This window comes from Brachyhypopomus gauderio, chromosome 10 (assembly GCF_052324685.1).
Source record: "Brachyhypopomus gauderio isolate BG-103 chromosome 10, BGAUD_0.2, whole genome shotgun sequence".
Classification (NCBI taxonomy): Eukaryota; Metazoa; Chordata; class Actinopteri; order Gymnotiformes; family Hypopomidae; genus Brachyhypopomus; species Brachyhypopomus gauderio.
The window spans coordinates 3,839,317-3,852,406 of record NC_135220.1 but is presented as its reverse complement, the minus strand read 5'-3'; the positions used below and the strand labels follow the sequence as shown (position 1 = coordinate 3,852,406).

Genomic DNA, 13,090 nt, shown 5'->3' with positions numbered 1-13,090 from the left:
GCGTAGGGGAGGGGCACGCAAGGCACGCACTGCGGGGGGGCCCCGAACACAGGTGGGCCCCGCCTTAGGACGAGTTTGTTGTTTAGTCATCCTCCTGGGTGATGTTAAGCCTGGTTTATACTTGAGGGTCTGCGCGGCGAAAATGACGTAATCGCTGTGGCTCCGCCCGTGCGCGAGGGCCTCGCGCGCTGTCGATTTGCGAGGTCGTGCACCTCTCGAATTTTGTAACTTCGCGCGCGCGCCGCGCTTCAGCGCGATGAACAAAGTCATGTTTGCAGGGTTCATACACCTTTACAAGGTGGTATTAAAGCATTTGTACATCACTTTCAAGGTCCATTTCAATATTTCCCAGCACGTTAAACTTAGTTAAATATTTATACATATACTCGAAATTATTCGCTTTTTATCACATTATTTAATGGTTGTTTATTTTCAAAACGCCCAATCTTAACGTCTTCACGTTCTCTCATGTTTCGTCCTGGAATTACTAGAGGCTCGTATTTGTTAACGTATCGTTTCGGACAACACTGCAACAGGGTTGCCAACTTTTGACGTTCGCTTGGAGTGAGATTTTAACCTGGAGCCGGTGGCGAGTGTATTTTGTTGAGCGGGTGGGGGGGGGGGGGGGGTGGCGAACGAAAGTTGTTGAGCGGGGGGTGGCGAACGTAAAATGGACACAGATTCAGTGTTATATCGCCGGTGGATGGCGCCAGAGCTAGCGAACTAGTAACGTATTGAATCATATATGTGGATCTGAGGTAAATAAACTGGATATTTTTTTTCGGCGTGAGATATCGGAAGTGTGGCGTGAGAGCGTGTGAAAACGGTCAAATGCGTGTGTCTCACGCTCAATGCGTGAGAGTTGGCAACCCTGCTGCAAAGCCATATTTACACTGCAGTGACGCTCGCGACGCTCGCGAAAGTATAAACGCCTACACCGCTCGCGCAGGGTCGCGCGCTACGGTCGCTCGCGAGATTTTAGCTCACGCACGGGCCTCCTCATTGCCTCCTTGCGGTGGGGCCCCAAAATTTTGCGCTACGCCTCTGTCTGTTTCATAACAATAGCTGCAAGAAAATGGTAAACTGATAATGAAAGATTAAAGCTACTACTCTTTTATTCTTACTTAGAATGTAATAGGATGCAAATCCATCCCTGTTCACAGTTGATCTGAAGCTTTGGACATAGAAAATTGCACAGAGACAAGTGTTTAAAGTTTAAGATATGTAGATGACAGACGGACATGGTTCTGCAGAGATCAGGGAATTAAGAATTGGAGATTAAGGGTGTGTGTGTGTGGGGGGGGGGGGGGGGGTGTGCAGATTAGAGCATTTGAATGAGAATGGATATTAGGTGGGGCTGAAAAAAAATCTGGGATGAGATCAGGGCAAGATCAGTAAAGATAAGGATAGTGGGTGTGGATATCACGGTAATAGCAGTGGTAGGAATTAGAGTATGATTAGGGTATTTGGTGGGGGGGGGTTAGGGTGATGGTGACACACTGAGGCTGTGGTGAGATTCCGGGCTGGATGGGTCAGGACTTGAGGTGGGTGACACTTCAAGAATTTCCTCTTTAAATGCAAGGGACGTGGGACTATTCGGAGACTCAGGGGGCTCCGATCGATCAGACCTCCCCTGAATAATCTCTTCTGGGGTCTTTAGAAACCTAAAGTAGAGAAAGAGAAAGAGAGGGAGAAAGGGGAAAGTTTGGTGAATTGAATCGAGTACTTAAAGCACAAATAAAATCCACAAAACCTCATAGCCCTGTGGAGCACCTGAAGAGAAGTCTCTGTCCCATCTCCTTTTTGATGATGTTGAGTTTGTAATAATGGCGCAGGGCTCGTGACATCTTCTCATAGGTCATATTGGCCCTGTTCTGAGTCACATAGAGATATTATATGAATAATGGACAAATCAGTAGATTCAGGTAGATTCAATTTACTCCCCCCCCCCCCCCCAACTACCTTATGGTTTCCCCAGAGGCGAGCCAGTCCATTTGGGTCTACAACTCTGAAGACCATGGCATCTGGGTCTTCCCAGCGGATATACGCTTCATACCGTGGGTCCAACAGCAGGTGGTAAACATAATCCCATAGTAGTCTGCAGTCTGGGGAGAAGGCAAAGTCCATAAAAAAAAATTAAATCTTTTTCCAATTTTATTTATTGCAACATTGTAGGTAGCATGCGGTGCTAAACAAACTTCAATAAAAGTAAACTGTTTAGATACAAACAACTTATAAAAAAAATTTTTTATTTAATTTATCAAATACATTATAACATTTAACAAGTGAGCACCATTACAAAAAATGGCAATTCACCTATTCTATTATTATTAATAATAATGATAATAATTTAATATTGCACTATGAGAATGAGGAAAGAAGCAGAAGTCAGACTGGTCTGTGTTCATGTCTGTCTGGTCCAATCTGTAAGGTATTCTGAGCATGCTCACTGCTGTACCTGGTATCTTCCCATTGGCTACTGTGGTTTGTGTGGGACACTTGATTGCCTCTGATCTGCTGGACAGGTTGAGGGGTTCGTCTTTACAGCAGACCACGAAGGGCTGGCTGGGCAGCATGGGGATGCTGGCCAAAACTTCTGAACTGACTTCTTCAGAAGCACGTGCAGTATCTGAATAATGCAGAGAAATGACCGTTTGACCTCCATGAACTGACTGATAAACCATGTGTAAGAGAGAACGTCTGAAGATTGATCATCTGAAGATTGATAATTAATCTGAAGATTAATCATTAATGGCTAAAGAAGAATCTAATAGTAGCTTCAAGAGGAGATGTGCTGACATTCTGGAGCACTGGAATCTGAACAGTTAATTGCGCTTAAATTACATTAACATAAACAGTTCATTAACATAAACAATTTATTGTGGTTAAATTAAGATCTTATTTTAGTGCATAAACCATACATGTACATTATATTTGTGCATAAAACATACATTTTTTATTACATGTTCTGGAAGAATGTAATTACACACTGTTACAGTCAAATTGCTCACTGATATATAATGGCCAAAACTACGTAGCAGTAGGAGAATTATTGCGTTCTTATAGGCTGCTGTGACTCCAGACCTGAGCGTGTTTGTGGACAGAGGCTGTATGGCTGAACGAGACAGTGCTGTCTCATTTCTGGCTTCTGATCTCTATTTGGTGAGACTGATGTTTGGGTGTTTGGATTCACTGAGCAAACAGGCACAGATCTGTTAGTGGAAATGCAGGGACCTGCTGTGATGAGATTGGAGAGAAGGAGATAAATTAGCAGATGCTAATAAATGCATCTTTTGAATTATTTAACAATGTCTATTTTATTTTTATGGCATTCATGTGGCTTTTCTGTGAGATCTGAGGAACTGGCCCACGACTAGGAGAAAGCTGTCATGTTTTTTTTCTGACAGGATAGAATAGAATAGAATAACTTTATTGATCCCACGAGTGGGAAATTAAAGATGCCTTCACAAGCAGCTGCACCACGCTCACTCCGCATGAGCAGCGGGAGAGACGTTTGATCCAAATACAGCACGGTATTCTGCAAGGACCGGACAGTATTTAGCGAGGTCCTGGTTTATGTCAGAAAATACATAACACGAGTCAAACAGGAAGCACCTATCTCTGAGAAGTAACGACTGTTTTCTCCTTTTTACCCAGAATAAGGAACCTTTTGGCGACACCACCAATCCCAAACTGAACAAGAGAATCATTCAATGTGCAGGAGTATGTAAGTGTAACTTTGAGAAATAACATCATGAGGAAAAATGTTATTGAAAAGAAAAGTGCATAAAACAATTTAAACAAGAATTTCAGTCTGCATTGTCGACTGCATTGTTGTTAAATGCACTATAGAAGGAAAATTTACAAATGAAGTGAACTTCCTGCCTGTAGAGGCAGTAGTGAGCTCAACACCTCTTCAGATTAGTGTGAGTTAGCGCCACTGTCATATGCTGGCTTTGCATTCTGGCGCTTGTACAACCAGGAAGTTTCATAAAGTCTCTACGAACTAGATGAAGTGTGAACAAGCTGAGTAAGACTGATTCCATTTATATTTCAAATAAACTAATGAGTAAATCATGTCCGCACCTCTGTAGCTTTGGTATCCTGTGAAATGGCATGAGGTTTATATGTGTTTTGTTTATCCCCTACTTCTTGTCACATGTATTGTTTGCGGATGGTCAAACACACAAAGCTGAAACACACTCAGCTCCAAATGCTTTTTTCTTTCACAGAAGTCTTGGTCTGTTCTGTGTGCTTGCAGCAGCACGTAGAAACAAAACACTCGAAACACATGTGGGCACATCGACAACACACTCCCTACATCGCTGACTCTAACGCCGCATTCAGTCTGATCAGACTCTGACTATGGGTCCAGTCTATCTGTTGATCACAGTGGGGACTGTGAAGCATCACATCACCTGCAGAAGGGAGAGGTCCGATCAGGCCTTGCGTGGGGCCGATGGGATGTTCAGCACCACTGGAACTGCAGACCAGAACTCGTCTCTGCTGTTTTACATGCTGCAGGAGCTCATACAGCACATCGCCTGGAAACCAAGGCTAAAATCAATGCACAGCCACTAAATACTGTCCCCTACTGTCGGGTTCGTATAGCGCTCACAGCTTTTAACATGTATTCCCGTTTGTGAAGACTAAATGTAAACGTTTGCGAGCGGGATGTCAGACCGGCGCCGGGACAGCGGAGACGGAAGTCCTCTTTGGTGAGGAGGCACAGTGCTTTGCCATTCATCTCAAACTTGTTGTGATCGTCACGGCGTAAGGAGTACTCCCTCTGGGCCCAGCGTAGCCACAGATTTACATCCTCCTTATCCCACAGGGATGGGTTTATTCCTACCAACAAACAGCATGCAAAGTGCTTATGAATACTAAGTCATTCAGTATGGCAGAACAGGCACACATCAAACTTACTTATTTTGTTTAATGTGTAATGCTGACAGTATATTAGGTAGACTAATGGTAAATGTGCATTAGTTATGAATTTCTGGACTACAGTACAGTTTGGGCAGGAAATAAGAAATAAAATGACAAAACTGACATTGAGTATAAATCTAGTAATGGAACAGTGCACAATGACACAGTAGTAGGAAAAATATGAAGACCGTGTAAGCAAGCACATTTATAATTAAACAGCATAAAGTCATTTAAACAAACAGAACAACAAAAGGTGAAATATATGTGGTGAAGGACATACGTAGTCTTCCAGGAAGCTTGCATAGATCGTCTGATGTGTCGGGGCATGTGGAAGCCAGAACACTCGGGCTGTTCACGAGAGCAGCTGCAGCCACAGACAGGGAGGTGTCCATGGGGTCCTGCACCAAACACACACACCCCTACCATGGAACATTCTGGAAAAGTATTTTTATGTCTATCACACCTCAGGAATTAAGAACTTGCAATTGCAGCTTGCAATCCCAAACTGCTTTGCCTCTTATGGTTTAAGCTACAGGTCAAAAGTGAAAGTAAATGATGACATGGAAATGTGCTGTGCAAATTTTGCTTTTGATTTTGCACTAATGCGAAAAAATTACTTTTTGTGGGTTGCTTTCTTATTCATAACATCATTTTACCCAAATATTGAAGCCTAAGAAAGAAATGGACAATGTGAGAACATGTATTTATTTTGAAGTACTTCTTGCCATAAAAAAAAAACATTAGGTATTATTGACTATTTATTTCTTTTTGTATTTTGGTATAGTTATGGGTCATTGCATAAGTAAAAGAAGACATATAGGCTGTAACACATTATCTGGTTTATCTCCATATGCACTTACCTTGATCAAGCTTTGTGATGTGGAGGCGTTAGTCATATTTGTTCCCGTATTATGGAATAGCACATTTCATTACATTTGTAGAGTTCACGAGTGTTCGGAGGAAACAAACAGAATTTATGAATGCAACTTTTTTATTAAAGTCCGTGTACACTGACCGTAGTTTAGTGCGTAACGAACACAACGACAATCCTTCCGGGAAATGAAAACGAAAGAGAGGATTTGCACGCGCACGGGGGCGAGGCAAGTGTTGTTTTCAAAAGTCAAGGAAAGAGGCTGCAGGTTTCCACCGAGACGACCGTGCTGCTGTTTGCTTTGGTTGTTAACACACATTATAATATAATAGCAGAAACAAAGAAAACGTAAGGTTAATATAACTAATATAAACAAACATAAAGTCATCGACATTCTACTTAAAACTAATGACAAAAAAGCGAAATAATTAAGTGAAATTATAACAGCAAATGTGCATCGCCAGTACTGCTACTATACTGCTAACACTACTACACTACTAATGGTGATGACTGTTAGGTATAATGTCAGAGTGCACAAGATATTCCCACGTTTTAGCCAAGTTCATAAAGAGCTTTCAGACTAAAACGGATTATGTGTTCTTTCCCATTCCGAAACGTTTTAGCGCGTGCGCGTATTGCGACCTTACGTGAACCCGCATACTCGCGCCCGACAGGCATTCCCATGTGCATGACATCGCGTTTGGACAGAACTTGAAAGAAGTAAAGAGTGAGTTCTTCCATATTTGTTCTTTTTGTGTACTCCACGGCAGCTGCCGTATAAAGAGTTTAACGTAAATGTTGTAATTTTATTTAATCTTAGATCACAGGTTCATTCTTTTTGATAGGTCTCTTGACCAGTAATACCTCATAAAAGATTGGTGTTCATTCAATGTAATTGTTTTAGTACATTTTATTTAGTACCCGAAGACAGCAACAACTAATGACACACTAATAATTTCAACCCCTAACAGAGCATACACACACACAACTCAAACATTTAACGATTAAATTGAGACATCAGATGTAGGGTCTTCCATTCCAACAGCGTTTGGCAGTATTCTGAAAATGTATAGGGACATTCTGTATTCAGACATTTAACGCTGCACACTTCTTCCTTGCGCACCGTCTTTATAGGTTTTTATTTACCTATATATTTTATTTTATTTTATTTTAAAAGTGACGCCTTACACTCGAGATCAAAGGTCACAGTATGTCATAATGGCTCGTGTACACACGTGACGGTGTGTGTCCAGTCGCGTTTGAAAGAGCAAATAATACATTTACTGAGCATAGTGCAAGGTTCTTACTGGCGCGTTCAATGACTTTCACTGGCATCATTATTTATCATCATTATTAGTAATATTTAGTGATTAATCACAAATGCATCATGCATTGGATCCTACATTCTTACTTCAGCTTCCTCCTTTCAAAAACTTCATCATCTGCCTCTTCAAATGGAACACAGAATTAACTTAAAAAAATAAACTAGTCCACAATCCTCCAATACACTCCTAACACACAAACCCTAACATCTTGATTCATATTACTGCTTTACAAAGCATCCATCTCTAATGCTCAGTATCATAGGTGATTTACGTTTCCTCATGTTTTTCTACAGAATGATAAGAAGCAAGATTGCCCAACAACTTGCTCAACCGACTCAGTCCATATCTGGGTGGCTGGCCACCAAGTTCTTCAAATGGCGCAACCGGGCACTAGAGGAGGCCACGGTGAAACTATGCAACATCCAGCCTAATGATGTTGTGTTGGAAGTGGGGCATGGGCCAGGATGGGGTCTGCTATCTGCAGCCGAGCTCCTCACGGGCCCTGAGGGTAAACTGCTCGGAGTGGACTACTCTGAGTACATGCACAGGATGTCCAGGAAGAGGATGCAGGAGCAGATAACCAAGGGAAAAGTGATTCTGCATCACAGTAACGTGACAGCGATGCCCATAGCAGACAGCAGTGTGGATAAAGTGTTCCACTGCAACTCCTATTACTTCTGGCCTGACCTGAAAGCAGGAACTTCAGAGATACACAGAGTGATGAAACCAGGTAAAGATTTAGTGTGGAATGTATCTGCTGAAACTGTTTGCTTACATCTACATGTATATATGTAATCGCAAAAGTAATTTTTTGTGCATATGTGGGACAGCCCCACCCAAATCAGCATAACCACAGAGAACCCCTAAACCAAACCTTGTGCTAGCGCTGAAATGGGGGGGAGACTGGGGGCTGAATTGAAAGCAGGATAGTGGGGAATGGATGCTGGAGTCTTGTCTGGCCCCAGAAAGCATGTTGGGACACCAGACACCAGAGCTGGGTAGGAAGCTAAGACAGGAGCTGTGACCCAGTCAGCAACAACATCCAAAGTTGAGCGAGAAGCAGCTGGGGGATAATTGGTTAAGAACGCATGCTGGAGCTAAAGCCCAGTCAGGAACCATGGTGGGAGTGAGGTTCAGAATGACTAGGTCAGAGATGAGATCAGGATCCAGGGTCCGGTTAAGGATATCCAAACCAGCTCCAGACCCAGCTCCGATTTCCATTCATGAAAAAATATGTTTGTAATCATGTGTATTGAATTGTTTAAAAAAACATCTCGTATCCCACTTGTCAGACAAAATTCTCAGCATCTGTAATTGTATTGTAGATGTTTTGCTATATTTTAAGGAGTAATACTTATTACTGTTTATTTTTGTCAGGTGGGCTCATGGTTACGACCCTTAGACAAAAATCCATTGCATCATTTGTATCGAAGAAAATAATAGTTGGAGAGAACTGGCACCCCGAGACCTATATGGAGGCACTGCAGTCCTCGGGGTTCAGACACATCAGAATGCAGAACAGAACGGACAGATGCAGCTTTCAAGCCATTTTTGCTACTGCTTCAAAGTGAAGGACTACAAACCAGTATTCCACTGCATGTCTGTCTATGATGAGATTATGGTTTGCATAAGAATTAAAACTGACATGCCTCTTTGACTGAACCAGTTTAACAAATGGGGGTGAACATTATGTGAGAACATGAATTTCTGGTTAATTGTCTGACTTCACTAAAGCCAAACATTTTATGTTATTTATTTCTTGTAAGAGAAACATGGGTTAATGGGAAAACTGAAATCCCTCTAGAGTGGTAGGGAATTCTCTGGGGGCAGACGAACGGCGAGGCATTGTCTTTACATCACACACACACACACACACACACACACACACACACACACACACACACACACACGGAGTTACAAGGCACAGAATATACAAACAATATACAAAACTGACTTACAAGGAACGACTGGGCAGGCACACGGGAATATAAGCCAAACACATCATGAAGTTAAAGCTAAAACAGCTGATCAGGACTAATAATGGGCGGAGGGAACAAGGGGCGTGGCAGAAGAACACTTCGGCGATTCAAATGAAAACGAAACTAAGGGAACATCAAGGCATGAGTTGGGGCGGAGTCGACGTTACACAAGTTCTCCCATTTAGAAATCATGGAGATCTTAGGCGCATGTCCACTGTGAGAGACAATCTTTAAAAAATCCAGAAATCACAATGTATGATTTTTTATAATTTATTTGTTTTACTGCTGCAAATAAGTGTTTGAACACCAGTGGAAATCAATGTTAATGTTTGCAATTCGAGAGGCCAACGTTTCCTGTAGTTTTTCACCAGGTTTGCACACACTGCAGCAGGGATTTTAGCTTCCACACAGATCTTTTCCAGATTAGCCAGGTTTCTGGACTAAAATACAAGATGTATTAATACATGGACTCAAAGACCAAACAACAACAAACAGCTGAATGCAACAGATGTACAATAGGCTTACCAAAAACAGATGATAACAAAACGCAACTAAACATAGACATGATTCACATGGGGACGGAGCCAGATGTGAAGTTACAAGTCTACCTAACCGAAAATACAAGTGCCCTTATTTACCATATCTAAAGACAGAAACAATTACTGTTCGGTGTAAAGGCGTTTCCATGCTTACCTGGCCATGGTGTTATAAAAAGGTTAATAAATAATCACCATTCGGTGCTTTTACTTTTGTGATATTGTGGCGTCAGCGAAAGACAGGTAGAGTTGTGTGTGTCTATATTAAAACAGACTCAGCTCACATGCCAGTGCACGCAGGGTATCACTCCACACAAACACGGAACACGTAACACTGGCATGTAATAAACTAATAGGAATATAACTACGACGTCAACGCCAACTAAACACTAAATAACCTAAACTAACAACATAAAGAAACAACATGGAACAAACACTCATGGTGTTGTCGAACGTCCTCCCCATCAACTATCAATTATAATTAATCAATTATCAATATTATTATTCTTGCAAAGTCTTCTTGCTTGTTTATACTGCTCAGGCCGTTGATTAAATGTAACCCCCCCCTCCTTCTGTAAGTCACTTTCTTACAATTGCGGATTGCTGAGTCAAATACTGGCTCTGAATTTTTCGGGTGTACTGAAGTGTCTGTATGCACAGCAATAAGCAGTCTTGAGGTTTTTTTTTTCAAATCAAGGGTGGGTATCGTACCAGTTTGCCATAACTGAATTCTCTGGATCTAAATGACTTTCCGTGAGTGTCTGTATATTTTTTTAAAGAAGTGCAATATATCACATTTTCTTTTCATTTTTGGAAATAACTAGAGCAAAAAAGTGGGACACTACGATGGGATTTCTGCGTTAACCATATAGCTAGTTAGCTAACTGGTGCCCGCTTTATCGCCTTTCACAAAAATGATGTGTCTCACGCCTCATTTAGGTGCCTTAGGGGGTCCAAGGATGTTGTGACTGGGGTACAGTATATTATGTTCTCCAAACCTAATAGTTTGATGTGAGCAGGTCATTGTGGGATGGAGCATACCGACTGTCATGAACTACATATGGGCTGGTCCTCAGGGACACCGTGGGAGGTTAAAAGATGTTGTCAATCCACCTCTCTTTCTCTCTGTGAGGACGCCAGAGCGGGAAAAGGTATGTACTGATCTTCATCTTCTTCTTCTTCTTCTTTCGGCAATTCTCGTTTAGGGGTCACCACAGCGGATCAAACTCCTCCATCTGGCCCTGTCCTGAGTGTCCTCCACTGACACACCAGCCACTCTCATATCCTCTACCACTGCATCCATAAACCTCCTCTTAGGTCTACCTCTCCTCCTCTTGCCTGGAAATTCCATCCTCAAGACCCTCCTACCAATATACCTCTCCTACCTCCTCTGTACATGTCCAAACCATCTCATCAACACCTCCTCATCACCACTGTTCCCTCCACCAACATGTCCATTTAAATCTGCTCTAATAACCACTCTCTCTTCTTTAGGAACCTGCAAAACAACTTAATCTAACTCTCCCCAGAATTCTTCTTTCTCATCCACATCACAACCTACCTGAGGAGCATAAGCACTGATGACATTCATCATCACCCCATCAATCTCTAACTTTACACAGATCACCCTGTCACTTACTCTCTTTACCTCCACTAAACTCATCCTTCAGGATTACCCCTACTCCATTTCTCTTCCTGTCTACACCATGATAGAAGAGTTTGAAGCCACCACCAATGCTCCTGGCCTTGCTCCCCTTCCACTTGGTCTCCTGTACACACAGTATATCCATCTTTCTCCTCTCCATCACATCAGCTAGCTCTCTCCCTTTACCTGTCATAGAGCCCACATTCAACGTACCAACTCTAACCTCCACCTTCCTGCTCTGCCTCCTCTCCTTCAACTTCAGAACTCTCTTCCCCCCTCTCCTCCTCCTCCTTGTCACAACAGTAGTCCAATTTCCACTAATGCCCTGTTGGACAACGGCACCAGTGGCGGTCGTTGTTTACCCGGGCCTCGACCGATCCGGTATGGGATTTCTATTTTTGATCCGTATCATTTGATTTGGCGCAGTTTGTTTTTACACCGGATACCCTTCCTGACGCAACCCTCTCTATTTATCCGGGCTTTGGACTAAAATACACTGGTGTGTGTACCCTAGTGGCTAGGTTACTATAATATTTGTAATGTTATTGGCACAAAATTAACAGCAGCTAACTTTAGATTTTGACTGCAACTTTTTAATAGGCAGACTTCTGCTTGTCACTCTCTGCAACATACGGAGAATACAACCCTTTCTTTCACAGGAAGCCACCCAAGTGCTTTTGCAGTCTCTCATCATCTCAAAGCTGGACTACTGCAACTGCTTACTTACGGATATTTCTCTATGGGTCATCAGACCTCTACAACTGATCCAGAATGCAGCAGCACGACAGGTCTTCAATCTCCCGAAGTTCACGTCACTCCAGTGCTGCATTCTCTTTACTGCCTTCCAGTAGCTGCATACATCATTTCTAAATTCTCGATGCTTGCCTGCAAAGCCAAAAATGGACCAACCGCTCCCGACATGAGCCCCCATCCAAACCTCGAGTACTTTGAACCTCAAGTACGGCTCGGCTTGAAACGCCATGCTTAAAGTCTCACGGAAAACAACCTTCAAGACCTGTCCTGGCTCCAAGCTTCCATTGGCTGTCCAGACTGCAGAGTCCCTAGCAGTCTTCAAATGTAGACTGAAGACTCATCTGTAGAACAGACTAAAACTCTAGCACTTGTCATAGTACTTTCCGTTGTATGATAAGTACCTATGTGACTTTGCATTTCTTGTAGGATTCCATTTTAATTCCTGTAGTTTTGTATATTTTGTAATGTTTAGTAGTATTCTGGTTCGAGGGTATCTTGAATTCTGACCTATCTACTGCACTATCTAGAATTAATTCTGTGAACAGATGGCAAAGCACTTCGCAAGGCGCTCCGAATAAGCGCGTCTGCTAAATGCCCTACATGTAAATGATAAGGAGTGTATCTTTCATTTCACATCAGTGGTATGTGTTTGTAGTTGTGTTCAGGCTACTGATATTGGTGATGGAGAAAGACATTGAGTACAGTCCTGGGGATTTAAATGATTAAAAGTAATGATAGAGGACATTGAGGTGCTCAACACTGGTATAATATACTTTTTCATTTGCATGAAATAACTTTCCAATTTGCATTGCACATTTGAGTTTGTCCTGGAAGTCATGATGAATATGGAGAGGAAAAAAATCTGTAAAATTACGGTATTTCTATGCAGAACTTTTTGTGCTGTCACTTTATTGAAAGTGCTTATGTGACAGGCAGGCAGTGCGAAATAAAATGGAAGCGATCACACCAAGTCTCAGGGAAAATGGATGGTTTAATGAGAAAGTACACAAACCAAAAACCCGTGAGTCGAATTAAGGATATAATAACCAGCG

General features: G+C 42.2%; 2 protein-coding genes across 5 annotated transcripts; one reads left to right on the top strand and one right to left on the bottom strand.

Moving 5' to 3' along the window:
* Nucleotides 1-1,316: 1,316 nt before the first annotated feature.
* On the bottom strand, nt 1,317-5,989 carry etv7 (ETS variant transcription factor 7). Of its 4 annotated transcripts, none has more exons than XM_077018828.1 (9): nt 5,790-5,989; nt 5,210-5,327; nt 4,684-4,848; nt 4,419-4,544; nt 3,085-3,237; nt 2,459-2,629; nt 1,963-2,105; nt 1,774-1,874; nt 1,317-1,664 (listed from the first exon to the last, which is right to left on the bottom strand). In XM_077018828.1, the coding sequence occupies exons 1-9, from the start codon at nt 5,823-5,825 to the stop codon at nt 1,481-1,483; spliced, it is 1,197 nt and encodes a 398-aa protein (XP_076874943.1). In that variant the 5' UTR covers nt 5,826-5,989; the 3' UTR covers nt 1,317-1,480. The 4 variants fall into 4 exon arrangements, 3 of the variants coding, with proteins under 3 accessions (XP_076874943.1, XP_076874944.1, XP_076874946.1); XM_077018829.1 differs by having other exon boundaries at nt 3,085-3,234; XR_013133590.1 differs by having other exon boundaries at nt 1,481-1,664; nt 1,774-1,869.
* A 54-nt stretch (nt 5,990-6,043) lies between these two features.
* LOC143525205 (putative methyltransferase YdaC) lies at nt 6,044-10,214 on the top strand. The gene is made up of 4 exons (XM_077018832.1): nt 6,044-6,148; nt 6,424-6,527; nt 7,419-7,855; nt 8,503-10,214. Exons 3-4 carry the CDS (start codon nt 7,420-7,422, stop codon nt 8,694-8,696), a joined length of 630 nt encoding a protein of 209 aa, XP_076874947.1. The 5' UTR covers nt 6,044-6,148; nt 6,424-6,527; nt 7,419; the 3' UTR covers nt 8,697-10,214.
* The last annotated feature ends 2,876 nt before the right edge of the window (nt 10,215-13,090 follow it).

Coding starts and splice junctions, on each gene's coding strand:
- etv7 (XM_077018828.1), bottom strand. CDS start 5,825: ATGACTAACGCCTCCACATCACAAAGCTTGATCAAG. Junction 4,545..4,683: donor TCTCCGCTGTCCCGGCGCCG/GTCTGACATCCC, acceptor CTTGGTTTCCAG/GCGATGTGCTGTATGAGCTC. Junction 2,106..2,458: donor AGCCAATGGGAAGATACCAG/GTACAGCAGTGA, acceptor CCTTCTCCCCAG/ACTGCAGACTACTATGGGAT.
- LOC143525205 (XM_077018832.1), top strand. CDS start 7,420: ATGATAAGAAGCAAGATTGCCCAACAACTTGCTCAACCGACTCAGTCC. Junction 7,856..8,502: donor ACACAGAGTGATGAAACCAG/GTAAAGATTTAG, acceptor TATTTTTGTCAG/GTGGGCTCATGGTTACGACC.